General features: G+C 39.9%; 1 protein-coding gene across 17 annotated transcripts in view; it reads left to right on the top strand.

Moving 5' to 3' along the window:
• gphnb (gephyrin b) overlaps positions 1 to 15118 on the top strand; it is an 86727-nt gene extending 71609 nt beyond the window's left edge. For 9 of the 17 annotated variants that reach the window (XM_032542679.1, XM_032542684.1, XM_032542685.1 and 6 more), the window contains 14 exons: positions 164 to 206; positions 1877 to 2014; positions 4443 to 4535; positions 7075 to 7130; positions 7719 to 7967; positions 8147 to 8205; positions 8616 to 8769; positions 10409 to 10530; positions 10692 to 10779; positions 10993 to 11066; positions 11232 to 11299; positions 11419 to 11522; positions 12956 to 13052; positions 14050 to 15118. In XM_032542679.1, coding sequence (XP_032398570.1) covers positions 164 to 206; positions 1877 to 2014; positions 4443 to 4535; positions 7075 to 7130; positions 7719 to 7967; positions 8147 to 8205; positions 8616 to 8769; positions 10409 to 10530; positions 10692 to 10779; positions 10993 to 11066; positions 11232 to 11299; positions 11419 to 11522; positions 12956 to 13052; positions 14050 to 14183 — 1479 coding nt within the window. In that variant the 3' untranslated portion in view covers positions 14184 to 15118. The remainder of the gene's footprint in view (positions 1 to 163; positions 207 to 1876; positions 2015 to 4442; positions 4536 to 7074; positions 7131 to 7718; positions 7968 to 8146; positions 8206 to 8615; positions 8770 to 10408; positions 10531 to 10691; positions 10780 to 10992; positions 11067 to 11231; positions 11300 to 11418; positions 11523 to 12955; positions 13053 to 14049) is intronic. The other 8 variants (XM_032542689.1, XM_032542695.1, XM_032542696.1 and 5 more) reach the window with 3 other exon arrangements.
• The last annotated feature ends 1003 nt before the right edge of the window (positions 15119 to 16121 follow it).

Consider the following 16121-nt stretch of genomic DNA (forward strand, 5'->3'; position numbering starts at 1 on the left):
GACATGGCCTTTGCCGATTCTTCTGAATGTTGTTTAAATAGCTTCTCATCTCAAGCATGTCAGAAGAGCAGCCCAGTTTATCTCAAATTACCACTACCTCTGCCCTCTCTTTCTCTTTCCTTTTGCCCTTCGTCTTTCTCCCAATTGCCCTCCCCATCTTTAGGTGCAGTCACGATGCAGCAGCAAAGAAAATATCCTAAGATCAAGTGAGTAACTCAGTTTCCAATTCAAAAGCTCTTTCCTGTGTGTCATATCTGTATGTCACCAAGTGGGCTCTCAAACACGCATAAATAGATTTTAAATGAGCCTATGATGTGACAGTGGGAGCGCTGTTTGCGTGTTTGACCATGTGTAGCTGCTGTGTGTGTGTGGTGTGGTGTGTGTGTGTGTGTGTGGTGTGTGTGTGTGTGTGTGTGTGTGTGTGTGTGTGTGTGCCTGCGTGTGTGTGTGTGCCTGCGTGTGTGTGTGCGATATTTTGCCTGAGGTTGTTAAGCCTCATGTTAAGCATTAGAATATGCTGTGGATGCGAAAGTGTATGTTTAAAGGAGAGAAATTGGGTCAAGGGACATCAAAGCACAGCAGGGCCTATTCTTCGCTGTAAGGCAGAGAGAGATAAAGAGAGAAGGAGAGAGAGAGAGAGAGAGCAGATTACATATTAGTTACACCTTCTTTTGTACCTTCTACCTTTGGAATTATTAGATAGGTATTATTAGACCAACATGGCTGCTATCGAGCACTTCTATCATCCAGCTGGGTTCCACAGCTTCTGCAAACAAACAGGGGTATTTCTTGCCATCCCTCCTCATGGTTTTTAAATTGTGTTATTGCACATATATATGGATATGCACTGAAGAAATAAATTAATCCAGTTATCTTGGTGACAGTGATATGGAAACACATTAGATTACATATGTTTTCCATGTATTCATTATCATGTCCTGAGTTTTGGAATTCGACCTTTACTGCTGCAAACCCAGTGCGCTTAGATCAGTTTTAATTTCTCTACAGATTTTTATTTTAAGGTTTTTCTGTGGCTCTTGTGCCACAAAAATAAAATCCTTAAAATACAGCTTTGGTCTTCAGAGATAGTTGAGTGGTTCAGTTCCTTGCCTTTGGAGCTACGTAGATGCCTCCACTGTCTTGGGATTGAGTCCCAGCAGAGTTCTCTCTTCTCTCCCTCCCCTCTGTGTTTCTCTCAACTTTCAAACAGTCTAAATCAAGAATTAAAATGCTTAAAAGGGTAAGTGGTCTCAAGTTTTTTTTTCGGATTCAGGCTGGGCTAGGCTTTAATTTCAAAGCTTTGAGATACGTATGTCTGAAGTCACTCTCTGTTCTCTACCAAATGCACATTATTTACTTTACGCCATTTTATGTCTGTATTCGAATTCTATGTGTAAATACAAGCGCTCCGGTGTCCATGGCATTCACATTAGTTTTTCCTTAAAATCCCGCACTGCAATCCCTTTGAAGCAAATAACAGAAATGGGATAATACACCTGCCAGTGATAGAAAATGATGACGTTACATACGTTATTCTGATTAAGTAAAATTATTGAATATATTTTTTTAATTGCAGTACAGAAATGCACATGTAGTTTAAAAGCAATCTTGGTCAAAGCAATTTTAGGTGATCAATATCAAAAACTTATATTAGTCAATATATTGTTATTGTATTATAAAATATTAAATATTGTTATCTGCCCATTATATGTGAGCTCTACACTGTACTAAGTGTTTATTATGTTGACAATACTGAATAAATGAATGTAAATTGTTTCGGACAGAGCAACCTCAGTACTGTGCCTGTTTTGTGATGAGATTTGATTTTGCAACAACCATTTCATGACAGTGTATGTAATGTCACATGTCTTCCCAGGTCACAGTGCAGTGGACATCACCAAGGTGGCCCGGAGGCACCGCATGTCCCCTTTCCCCCTCACCTCCATGGACAAGGCCTTCATCACTGTGCTGGAGATGACCGCCGTCTTGGGCACTGAGATCATTAACTACAGAGGTGAGGAGGACAGAAACCCTGCAGCTCGAGCAAATCTGATTCACACCCACTTAAATGTCCAAAATGTGTTAATCTCACCCCTTGACATCTCCAGTTCACCTTCCCATTATGCCTGCTGACATCAGCCACTCAGCATGCTGGGATGTGAAGGTGTCACACTATTCAGCTCGCTACGATTACAAAACAGCTTTTAAACACTCTCTGTCCACAACTGGACACCTTGCTGAATCAGCCGTCTGTGTCTGCATGTCACGGTGTCACTAGCACACACAAATGTACTTGGCTACACACACAACAAGCAAACCAATCCTTACATTTACTGCTACCTAAGATTTAAAAAAAAGGTTATTTTCAATCCAACATTTGACTTTTTTCATGGCTTTCTATATGTTGAGAGACATTTGTTAAACAGAGTGGGAGTCACTTTAGGCTGCTATATAGCAGAAAAGAAACTATTTGTTCATCACATACAGTTCAATGCAGTGAAATTCAATATGTGCATTTAACCCATCCCAAGCTTTAGTAGCGATGGGCAGCCACATGAGGTGGAGCATCTTGCTCAAGAACTCTTCAACATGCGGACAGGAGGAACCTGTCGAACTGCCAATCTTATGGTTGAAAAGGGGTCGCACTGAGTGACAAACACTGGGAATTATTACCTGACTGCAGTGTCCCTCAGCTCTGAGGAGCATTTAAGCATCTTTCAGATTATTGTTTTGATTCTATGGCCTGCAACTGGACTGTCGTAGTTCACTGTCATCAGGTTTAAAAAGGGAAATAGAAAAGAGTTCGGATTCACAAACATTCTTTAACGTTTGTTTTCTTAATTCACAAAGTTGTTACATGTTTTACAACACAGGGTTGCAAAATGAAATGTATGTTGAAGTACCTACACACACAGAACATCAATTAAAAATGAAATTACAATAGAAACAATAAAATCAAACAATATATACAGTTACTTATATATGAATATTCTTATTATAAGGAGATTTACTGCATGTTTAAATGCATATTTGTAGCTGTATTTATGAATATGCATGTCTAAACAGACACAGACACAAACGTACACAGAGACGTTAGTTTAGCACATGTTGATCTCGTCAGCCTTTTGAAAGAGTGGCCTCATCGCCAGCGGAGGGTGATAAAGAGCCAGGCTAAGGGCCAGAGGGGAAAACACAGTCTTTAATTCATCTCTAAAGGCAGGGTAGCAAAGATTGGGGGAAAAAACACCCTGCGGGGCACATGACGTCTCGATCAATGATGGTAGAAGGAACACTCTTTCTTTTCCCAGGTGTAAAGTGATGTTTCATGTTCTTGGAGAGGGGAGGGATTTGCAGCAGCACAGCTGGGAGGACAGTGGGTATGGGGGAGAGGAAGATGAGAAATGGGAGATGAAATATTTAGAGAGACAACAGCTGGAGCAGCTCCCTTGCTTGATTTAGAGGTGTGTGTGTGTGTGTGTGTGTGTGTGTGTGTGTGTGTGTGTGGTGTGTGTGTGTGTGTGTGTGTGTGTGTGTGGGGTCTGTGCGGTGTTGATAGTGTATCGGTTGTGAAAATACACCAGAATATCTCTGATGAAATGCTGTTGACTAAAAAAGATGTAAGGAACGGACACTTCCAACAAGCACGCGTGTCTCTCTTCTACAACTGAGATGCATTATTTACAGCAGCTCGTTATGACTGTCCTCTAGTAAGCTTAATGCATGCATGTGCGTGGGTGTGTGTACTTGCATATGTTTCTCCTTCAACTCATTAATATCAAAGCTTAGATCTTCGTATTAAGACCAACATAATCATAGCATATTGGCTCTGAGATAAGCTTAATATAGCCACACAGCAGCTTAAGGTATTTTTAGTACCAGGATTTTTCTCCTCCACCCACTCTGCCTATGTCTTTTTCTGTTTTTCTTTCCTTCCCTCACTCTCTCTGAGCTATTGTCTGTCTGCAGAGTCTCTGTTCTTCCTACACAAATGTTATCTGAGTGTCTTTAAGTTGTCTGGCTGGTGGAAGTGGTTAAGAAATTAGGATAGTGACACTTGCAAGCCTCCACTTCGTGAATTTGAATCAGTAAAGCTAAAACAAAATAGGTGTGCGTGCGTGCGTGTGTGCGTGCGTGCGTGTGTGCGTGCGTGCGTGTGTGCGTGCGTGTCTGTCGTCCGTGTGTGCTGGTCAGGTGGTGAGTCATGCAGAGAGATTCTGATGCGTGGTGTCACACTCTGTCTCTCTTTAAAACACACTTGAACATATACATACACCTCCGGCGCATATGCCTCTCTGTATCTTCATCTGAATCAGATGCACTGTCTCCCTCATCCTCTCTTCCTCTGTCTCGCTTTCTCTCCAGCTGTTGCTCTCTCCTTCCATCACCCTTTGCCCAGCTTCTCCTTCTCTCCTCATACCCATGTTCTTCCTCTTTTCCCACAGATGGGATGGGTCGAGTCCTGGCTCAGGACGTTTATGCCAAAGACAACCTGCCACCCTTCCCTGCCTCTGTCAAGGATGGTTATGCTGTGAGAGGTAAGTACCGTACATTATTGCAGGTGATTTGAAATATAGTCCTGTCCCGTCCATCTTAGATCAATTGAATTATTTGCTTTTGGCATTAGAGTCAGTTTTGCTAAAACAGTGTAGTTAGGTTGCTAAGCGGAGCTGTTAAAAGCTGTGACTCAACCATTTAAATATTCAAAGTAGTTTTCAGGCCTCAAAAAACATGTCATTGAAAAAGAAATTGGATATTTTTAAATTACATCAGGGCTTGAAGCGGCCAGTCCAAGACAGGTTAGCCAGAGAATCTGCTATGGATGTTCAACTTCACCTCAGTAATTTATACCCTAAACTAACATTTACGCAGTTATATGTAGAGCCCATGTTATGTTCATAAGGTAAAATAATTGTTCCCTAAATCTAAAATAGAAAAGACAATATTCATTATAACACTGGGCCTTTTTAGGTCTTTTGGTCATTTATGGAACACAGTGGAAGCTCTGCAGCTGGTTGCACCTGCAGCTGTTCGTAGTTATAATGTATCTGTGTTATAACGTATAAGTTTAGTACTGTATGTTGAGATTTGCACATTAAAATAGGTTTCACCAACAAATTAGGTCTAACAAAGAGATTAGTTGGTACGGGTAATTGTCAGGTGTAGCTGTTGCGTAACAAACAGAACCGGCTAACTGACAGAATTAAGGTTAGATTGACATATGAACCATTTGACTAAAGAGTAAAAGAGGTAATATGGAATATGTTCCACACGTCCTACCTCACACTTGATTAAATAATAATACATTACAAATATTTCATGAAAATAATACAATACCGGAAATTACTACTGTACATTTCCTTATTCTACCCTATGCTAATATCTTAGCATAGAGAACACAGGAAAAGACACTAACAAAGTGATAGATTATTTATAAATTAATGGAGCGACCCATTCTAGTCTACCCTTTCTTGGGTTTTCCTAAAAAGGAAGTTGCAGAACCTAGATAGCTGAAAAACTAAGCAGGCCAGTGTGTCTTTCCTTCTGTAATAATGACCCGATTGTCCTAGTTAGAGATGAAGACACTGGGGCAGTAGAGAACGGCCTTAGGAGCCATGTATATGCTTCTTCTACCAAGGTGAACTGAAGGCTTTGCATTGTGGGACATGAAGGGGGCTGGCCTCCATAGCTGCCAGGTGGAGACAAGTGGCAAGACATATGGAGTTATCTTTGCTCAGAGAGACGTTTCATTCGAATGGCTCCACCAACTCCTTAGAATGGGGTTTTTAGGTGAGATCCAGGCAAATTGAGTTGACTTGTTTTGGTCAAGAGATCAATGGCTGGGTGTCCTAGAAAGCATTGAGGGCCTTGTTAACTTGGAGAGCAGGGTAGCAGCTTGTTGGCTCCAGGCAGCTCAAAAACTCTTGCATGTAACATCTGCTGTTGACTCTTGTTGATGGAGTAGGAGGAGCAGAACACCACAGGTCTCTCTGGATATTATGCATCTGTCCTGAGGGCCTGGCGTCCGCTGAGCCGTACAGGTGCAGATTTTAGAGGTGGTGATGGCGCAGTGGATATGACCCATGTCTTTGGTGTGGGAGACTTGGGTTTGAATCCCACTGCATTGCATCAACCAATGTGTCCCTGAGCAAGACATTTAACCCATTGTTGTTCCAGAGGCGTGTGACCTCTGACATATATAGCAATTGTAAGTTGCTTTGGATAAAAGCGTCAGCTAAATTACATGTAATGTAATAGAGATTTTAGTGCCTAGACTATGGGTTTGGAAGGAGCCAATAACCTATTGCTTAACCAGAATACAGTGTGTATTTTTGCTCTTTTACAAACCTGCAACCCCCCAAAACTAAGACTGTCTTAGTAAGACATCTGGTTCTCTGGGTGGGAAATGCTAAGATAATCACATTTCCATTGTGACAGTTTGTGAAAAATTGAAAAAGAAAAAAAACAGAAAAATGTAGTTGTTTCAAACTCAACAACAGATGTTCATTGTCACCCAATTGTGTTTGCCAAGTGTTTCACAAGGAAAAGTGTGTCAGGTTTTCTTATAGGGAAGCATTTAATTCTTTAGTTAGGATTGCATTTTAAACCACGAAATTAAAGTCACAGGTTTTTCACTCACCAAGACATTTTGCAGTGTCAAAGAATGTTTTAATGAGCTTCCTTCTTAGTCTTGTGTGTTTGGTCTGTAAGAGAGCAGAATAATAAGGGGGAATTTTCAGTTTTCCCATCGGCTGAAGTTGGCTATTTGGCTGTAGAAATGCTGAAAGTGATGTTTTCTGGACACATCAGTGGCGAGCGGCATGATTTGCAGAAGGAGAGGGTTAATGTAAACTGTGAAACCTGCGAGCATTGAAATTACTTTGTATGTCTGTGTTAGAGATATTTAATTAAAAAACATCAAATGTTGATGTCTCTCTCTCTCTCCTTCTCTTCATGTTTGTTCATTCTGTAGGCCACTGTAATAAAATTACTCAACTAAATGACACACGCCCACACACACACTCACATTTTCAGCTGCACACGTGTGAATGCTATTAAATCTTTCTTTTATTTTAGCGGCTGATGGCCCAGGCGACCGCTTCATCATTGGAGAGTCCCAAGCTGGAGAGCAGGTCCGCGCCCACAATGACACTTTAGACACACACGCCTTTTCCAGCTCACAAAAAGACCTCTATACACACCTACACAACCTGTATATGAAAATAAAGTACTTCACTTTTGTCCTTTACCTCACACCTTGACTAGCTGTAATAGCTCACCAGTGTGTGCCAAACTATAAAACTGATTAGAACTCTGAGACAAGAGTAGGCTACAGAGATTTATTGACTACCTCTACCTTCTCATCTTGAACAAAATCAGCACATATGCAAACACATACGCCATACATACCCCCTTATATTGTTTATTAGGCCTACACATTTTTTACATTAAGTTTTGTTGGGTTTTTACTATAATTTGATCACTGTTTTGGCCCAAAGCTATCTTCAGTTTGTGAAAGGCTTTTGTGGAAATTTGGGAAAAAGTGTGTAAGTTATCTGTCATTTCACTTTATTCTATTTTACTTTAGGCCATTGTGTGAAATGAGCCACTATATATGAAGACATTGCACATTTACATTTTTTTCTCGATAGGACAAAATATATGACTGAAGTTGAAGGATAAACCATGACACCATTTTCTGTTTCCGTGTCTCTCTGCAGCCCACCCACACAGTGATGCCTGGCCAGGTGATGAGGGTGACGACGGGTGCCCCTATCCCATGCGGGGCCGACGCTGTAGTCCAGGTGGAAGATACAGAGCTGCTCCGTGAGTCTGAAGACGTAAGTCTGACTTCTGGTCTTTTACCCGATGAAGAGGCAGGGAGATGTCAGAATCAGGGCTGTGGTCAACTCAACCCAACCAGAGTTTACCCTGTGAAGGGCATCAATAACTTACAACAACTTGTACAGGTATTACATAGAGTCTATACCAACACCATAGCAACTAAAAATTGATTCTGGTTGTTTTAAATGTCACAGAGAGGAAGTTTAGCCCAGAAGTGAGCAAAATGCACAATGCATTTTGGTCTACTATTAAAAAAAGTGTATCTGTTCACACTGATGGCTCTGACAGCTGGTTTGTCTTTCAGGGCACAGAGGAGCTGGAAGTACGAATCCTAGTACAGGCTCGCCCAGGGCAGGACATCAGGTTAGTGTGTTATTGTGTTCCTATTAGGAAAACCAGAATGGCCATTTTATTGATCAAATACTGTAGATTTGGTAGACAGTGTCAATCACCCTCCTGCCTTGTTGTTTGTCAGCCTACCTCTGATACACGTTAGTGTGAATAGGGTCTTCTAAATTAAAACTGAAAAGATTGAATGCATTATGAAACCACAGTTGATTTTTGGTTTTTTTGGTTGGTACCTCATTACTGATTATGGCAGTACCGGTACTTAGAATACACATGAAATTGTGCTACATTTTGGGTCTTTGTTTGGTTTCTATTGGGCCTTTACCTTCGACAGTAAGGTATATACAATATTGAATTGAAGTGCATTTTTCAACATTCTTCCCTTTCTCTTCCTCTGAACCACCGTCTTTGCTGTCCTGCCATAGGCCCATCGGTCATGACATTAAGCGTGGGGAGTGTGTGCTTGCAAAGGGCACCCACATGGGCCCGTCTGAGATCGGCCTCCTGGCGACTGTGGGAGTCACAGAGGTGGAGGTCCAGAAATTCCCTGTGGTGGCTGTCATGTCCACAGGAAATGAGGTAAGGAGTTAAGAAAAACGTGCGTGCTTTTGTCAAGAAGTTTTATTTCCATTTGGGATATTTTTACCCCTTGCACTCAACCCACACTGTATCTGTATTTGCCAAAAAGGTTCGGCCTCAGCTGCTAAAGGTAACAATAACTTGCCATCTTCTCTGACAGCATACCCCGTTCATATTTATGCACAATCAACATTATTTGCTTTGACTGCGGACACCAGAACAACATTCAGAGCTGAATGCGCACTCAGCCGTTGCATGTGTGCTTTCAGTTGTGAAGAATGTTTATCCAGGTGGTTTCTTTTAAACGCTGGGATCATATTTGTGCTTTTTCTGTGTGACCGATGTGCAGTTTAAATTTCATAGGGTGTTTAACCTTCATGGAGAGCCTCAGCAGACTCTAGATACCCAAAACACCTTGTTCTTGGTGCTAGCAGATATGTCTGAATTGTGTAAATCAGCCGTGAGTCACCTACTCCATGGCCACATTGCAAACCTATGAAGTGGTAGATTGTCCTCGTTGCCCCTCTTTTGAGCAAGTCTGAGGAAATAGAGGATTTGTCTTCTCAGTTTTACACACTCTACCTGTAACAATGTTAATTTCACCATCTAGATTTTGAGTACATTTGTACTCTGTACGAATGAACAAAAAATTGAAATATCTGTGCAGAGCTTGCTTTTACAACTGAAAGTATACAGTATGTCTGCCCGCAAACCCACTGTGAACCTGCTGAATTAGATGCATGTTCATTTGTGGTGTTGCTTTCCTTCAATAACTTTAGTATTCAGCAGTGCTTGTTGGCGTTTCCTCACCCCGAGGTCTCCTCATCCGAGAAACACAATCTTCAGATTTGGAGTTCAAAAGTAGGGAGGTCAAAATGTATCCACAAGACCTGCAAATAACTGATGTTGCAAGTTGTTCTTGGTTTTCTCTGAAAGTAGGACTACAAGTAATGATTATTTTTATTTCATATAAATTATCTATTGTTTTTTTCAATTAATCGATTAGTCATTCAGTTTAATGTAACAAATTATTAAAACGTACTCATCTCAAGCTCCCAGAGCCCAAGTTCTTCAAAGTTCTTGCTTTTTCTAACCAACGGTTCAAAATCCATTCGAAATGCCAGAACCAGAGAATGAAAATAATTTGAACAATTCATTGATTGTCAAAATGTATGGCAGTTCATTTTCTGTTAATCGACTAATCGATTAATCATTTCAGCACAATAGCACAAGCAACACCAAATGATCAAATGTTCACTTGAAACTAGTGTTACCTCACTCAGTCACCTTAAAATATAATATTTCTTTAAACCAAGTCAAATTTCTGGCAATTGCTTTATGGTCCTATTATTCAGATAATAGATAATGGATATACCAACCCATTTGGTACTAAGAGCAGGCTAAATATAGTCATAATATGAAAGTAATAAAAGGATGTTTGCCAACAAGAGTTTTGTCTTCCAGCTGAATAATTATATCTATACCCACCAGACTTGCTTCCACCCAAAGAGATGCTAAGAATATTTCATGTAGCTTTTAGGCCATATCTGGTTTTTACTTGTACCGACTTAAAAAAATAACAGCAATTTAATGTACAAGGAGGGTTTCTAATGTTTCATTTCTCCCCATTTTGTGGTAGCTGCTGAACCCGGAAGACGACCTCCATCCTGGGAAGATCAGGGACAGCAATCGCTCCACCCTGCTGGCCACCATCCAGGAGCACGGCTATCCAACCATCAATCTGGGCATCGTGGGAGACAAGTATGCCTTTACGTATATTCTATACTTGTTACACCTTCAAAATAATGTTCATCATCTTGCTATCCTAAAAAATAGCTTTCTATTTTCCTTTTTCCTCCATTAGTTCCTCTCCTGTGAGTTGATGGTTCACATAAGTGTGTGTGTTTCTCTGTGCCCCACAGCCCCGATGACCTTCTCAACGCTCTGAATGAAGGCATCAGCCGTGCTGATGTCATCATCACCTCAGGAGGAGTGTCCATGGGAGAGAAGGTATGATGGCAGAAAACATCCTCAATGGTACTGTCTTTCACTGACACCCTGTGGTGTAGGGGGGAATGACAGTCTTTATTTTAGAGGTAATGATAAAAATACTAAAACTAACAGATACTATTTATGGGTTGTCTGAGTTAACTTAATTTATGAGATTGATATAGCAACAGAAATATAATATTGCTCTTCTGTAACTGTAATGTCTTTTTTTAGGACTACCTTAAGCAGGTGCTGGATATTGATCTTCATGCTCAGATCCATTTTGGTCGTGTTTTCATGAAACCAGGGTATGAAAATGAACCTACTTTATTCTCATCAACTTTTCACGGCACAGTTATCAAATGCTTAACAGAAACTTTGAACTAGAGTTTTGAGTTTAAATATCAGATGTACATTTACAGCAGTGGTGCTAAAATATACCAATAAACTAAAATGTTGCTCTTCTTTTTCAGTCTCCCAACAACATTTGCCACCTTGGACATGGACGGTGCTCGCAAACTTATATTTGCCCTCCCAGGTAGTGTGTGAAGTTGAGAGAAAGAGTGATTCATTCGCTGTTTCTGAAGAGGTGTTACTCATATATTTTTCTCTCTTTTTTCTGTTGTCGCTGTCCTCTCTCTCGCTGTCTGTCTGTCCTAGGAAACCCCGTGTCCGCTGTTGTCACCTGTAATCTTTTTGTCATCCCTGCCTTGAGGAAGATGCAGGGCATTTTGGACCCTAGGCCCACCATCATCAAAGCGAGGGTAGGATGCACAGGGAAACCAGGGAAGCCTGACTCTCTGGTCAAGACACAAAAAGTCAAATTTCATCATCTGTTGTGGCATTGGTGGTTACCAGAAGTGGATTTTTTTTTCTGTTGAATGACCTGACACAAGGTCTACACTGAGGATGAAAAAGGTAGAAAGACTAGTTCCTATTTGCCAAAAGATACTTTCTCCTCCCTTATGTGAACATTTGAGTGTAGATGCAACAAACTGCAACAGAGAGGAAAACATGGGAACATTACGATTAAGTTTGTACTAAAGTTCCGGGGTGAATGATTGCAGTCCATTGCATCTTCACTCATGATTTAATTCTATTTTCATCATCCACTTGATACATATTTATGAACACCATGTTTTGCTTTGACTTGGCAGAGGAACCAATCGCGGCCCACACTGACCTGAAGGCCTGGTCCCTGCTCATGAATATTCATAATTGTAGAACAAGAAAAATCCTGATAATATCACTCACAATGAACAGCCGCTGCTTGCTAGCATCATCAAGTGAGAGGTCTGGTCCCCTGCCATCATAAATGCTGTCCAGAGAGCTATGCTCCATCATTTGCAGTTAGAAATCAACTTGAATGTATTACTGACACTTAGTAGTGGGACTGATGGCCTGGAAGCACAGATGTAGCCAGATAATTTCCCTGAGCAGATGGCATCAGACCCAGGTCAAATAGTAATCTGGAAAAACTTTTACCTTTGCCAATTAAGGTGAAACAATGTCCACTGCCTTCTGGTTGCCATAAAAAGTTTGAAAATGTACAAAGGTGTGTGGCAGAATTTGGGTGGGCAGTTAGTCTTTTACCCAAGTTAAATTATTTTATTATAAATTATAAATTATTTTCGGTGAAGGTTCAGATCTGGGATTTGTGCTATTAGAAGATTTCCAATTTACTACTACTGTGCTGCATTAATGTGCTGGAAGGAAAGTTCAATATCTAGGACCTCCCTAATTCTGACGGAAAAGTCAATCCTTGAGGACACATGCTAAATAAACATGAAATGCTCCAAAGATGTGTAGGGATTATTTCTGGCACCATTTTGCCTACTTCCAAGGTAAATAGACGAATGCAACAAAGTCTGAAGAGCCCAAAACTCCAGGTAAAGTAGTTTTATAAAGAACAACAAGCGCAAAGATTTCCAAAGATTTACCGGTCTCCTGTCAAAGTTTGTGATAGTCTGCACTAGACCAAGGCTTGGTTGGTGGCTTCGTAAGTGCGAGAATAGTAAGGGTTTGTGTCATCAGACAATAAAAAGAGTGCCAGGATTCTAGAAAATGATCTGAAAGCCTTTTTAGTATGTTACTACTCTATATGAAATGTATCTGAATTACAGACAAATACCCACGGTGATGAAGAGTACTTGTTGACATCCGTCATTATAATTTCCGCTGTATGTTTTTGTTCTAGTTGTCTTGTGATGTAAAGTTGGACCCTCGCCCTGAATACCACCGCTGCATTCTGACATGGCATCACCAGGAGCCGCTGCCGTGGGCACAGAGCACAGGTACCAAAGCCAATCCAAATAATGATGTGAAGCATTGTTTGGTAAGCCACGCATTCGAATAAGGCTCTTACTGTTCACTACTTGGTGGCATAATTTTTTTATTTATCTCTTCATGTCGAGCAAGGAACTCAAGGTTAAAACAAATAATAAATATAAAGAAATACAGTTTTAAATACTCAAAATAAACAAACTCACTCACTGAACTGCAGATCATTTATGTAACATCATAAATACATGTTTTCATGCAAATATGTGGTATATTTTGGGATATTTTAAAGTTAATATCATCCAGAAAAGAAAACATTCTCCAGACACAAAGTAAAGTTACTTTAAACGCCTTAATTCTAGGCATAATTGCACTTGCAACGTCAGAGGGAATTCATCAGGGCAGAACTAATAAAGTAGATTGATTGCATCTGTTAATCTATAAAGACACTCTGGAAGTAAACATTATTCTACACCCCAACCACCTCAGGTTCCCCGTATTTACTGATTTACATTAGTTAGAGCAGTGATTCCCAAAGTGGGGGTCGGGACCCACAGGGGGGTCGCGAGCCAGAGAGGGGGGGGTCGCAAGTTGATTTCCAGAAATAAAAAAAAAATTTAAAAACGATTAAAAATAGCATATTTTAGCCATGATTTTAACACAAGATAAAATTATTGTGTTATTTTGTGTGTTATTTTGTGTTGTCAATATGCTCGTGTTTGGATACGTCCATAGTGTGTGCGCGGTTGCGCGCAATGTTTATATACGTTTATAGTGGGGGGATCGCAAGTCACTTGCACCGTTACTTTGGGGGTCGTGGGCTGAAAGTTTTGGGAACCCCTGAGTTATAGCACTGCCCTTTTAGTCTGTTAATGTACAAAATAAAGTCACAATGAAGTAATGAATCATGTTTAGTTTCATTATGATGGGATAAAACAAAAAAACTAATTCCCAATTTCTTTCATGGGTTAGAACCTGATTTAAAGTATTTTGTTCTCTTGTCTTCTGCAGGGAACCAGGTGAGCAGCAGGCTGATGAGCATGCGCAGCGCTAACGGGCTTCTGATGCTACCTCCGAAAACAGAGCAATACGTGGAGCTGCACAAGGGCGAGGTGGTGGACGTCATGGTCATCGGTCGGCTATGATGTCATCACAGAGGGACGGAGCGTTGGCGTTATATAGCAAGGGATGGAATGGGTGGTTCACGGTGCATGTCCACATATCATTGACTATTCTGTAATATGCAACGGCACAGCTAGTTTTTATTGATTTGGATAACGTTGAGGTATAGTCAACATCTCGATCACAATCTAGATACATATGAAAAAAATTAATTTAAAAAGATTATAGTATTTCAAACAAAGAAATATAACTTTTAATGAAAAAATCTAATTATAAAAAGAGATTTATTCTGTAATATATTATTATGATTATTCTTCTTATTATTATTATTATTATTATTATCATTATTATATTAAGGCATCTTCGTTCTTTTCATTGCAATTGCTTTGTGTGTTCAATGCTAGACCTTATCTATAGCAGTAGCATTTTAATAGACAGCTGTAGGTGCCTGCCAGGACAAAAAAAGAAAATTATTATTTTCTCATCTTTAGTGGAAAAAAAAGAATCTGTTTTTTGAAAATGAAGAAAACATTGAGGATGACTCCAGATTTCCCACGGTGCTCAGCTATAAGGAAGAGGGGGCACAACAAGACCACTTCCTCTTTTGAGCGTCCATCAAGGTGACACTTCTGTTTTTCTCTCATTAGTATGCATCATAATGGCTTCACAAAGAGCTTTGCTTGTTGTTTATCTTGTGAGTCTTGTTTATGTGCGCAGTGCCAAATGCCTGGGCAGGGAAGAGGTAATGTTGGGATGGGGAGGTGGGGGGGCACAACCCAGTCTGCCCAGACCCTGAAGCTTCCTTATTTTCACAGTGACCGGGTGTAAACTCTGCCCCAAACCCCCCCAGGGGCGAGCTTAACCTGGGGAAAAATAATCTTTTATTTGATCAACTATTTAAGAATTTAAAAAGACAGAAAGAAAAGAAACAGCTTCTTTAAGTGCTGACAGCCTTTTTAACCAACTTCACAAAAAATGTACAGAAAAAATAAGAACCATATTGTACAGATATATGTGACCAGCACTCCTAAGGAAATTATTAAGCAATGAGGAGACATTGAACAACGCTGTACTATAACATTTTCTGTAATGATATGAAACTGATGAAAGAGACTAAGATAATAAAAATCCTTGATCATTATGTAAAAAAGTTCTTGTTGGGTTTCCTTTTTTAATAAAATATATCTAAAGAAAATAAATGTAATTAGTGATTTTCTTCTTTGGTGCTTAAAGTACGAACCATTGTCAAGGTCCATGGGAATACATTTCCCAAATGTGAATGTGTTTAACTGCGATAATATGAAGGTTTTCTGAGATTTACTCAGCAATTACAAGTATAACTCAAGCACTGTAGTAAATACAATTTCCATGGTTTAACCTTATACATTTACTTGTCTATATTTCAGAAGGTAGTATTGTATTTTGACTTTGCTACAAGTATTTCCTAGCCCTAGCTACCAGTTACTTTTCAGATTAGGTTTTCCATAAAAAGCTTATAAAACAATACATGTTCGAAGATTAAACCAATGATTCCCAAACCTTTTTGACTTGTGACCTCTTACAAAAAAACAGCCTCCAGTTGGGGCCCCTTGTCATGTTTCAGGTTATTCTGTCAAGGAGTTGTTTACAGCTCCACCTTCCCCTCTAAACTCCTCAACTGGTTTTATTTAAATAACTGTTGAGTCCCAAAGAGTTAAAATCATCCAATATTAAACAAAAAACATTAGCAGGAATGAATATAAATTTGTGGCGGAGAACTTTGTTCTTTCTTCCCCCATTAATATTTATCTCACAACCTCTCAGATTTGTCTTGTGAATGTTTGGAATGGGCTCATGTCAGCCAGCTATAACAGTAAAATGCTACTTACACATTATTATCAGCATAACATAATCTAATATTGTCACATATATAATTTAACAGTCAGTCACAGGGGCTATTTTTCTGCAGAACAAGTACTTTA

This window comes from Etheostoma spectabile, chromosome 18, assembly GCF_008692095.1.
Source record: "Etheostoma spectabile isolate EspeVRDwgs_2016 chromosome 18, UIUC_Espe_1.0, whole genome shotgun sequence".
Taxonomy (NCBI): Eukaryota; Metazoa; Chordata; class Actinopteri; order Perciformes; family Percidae; genus Etheostoma; species Etheostoma spectabile.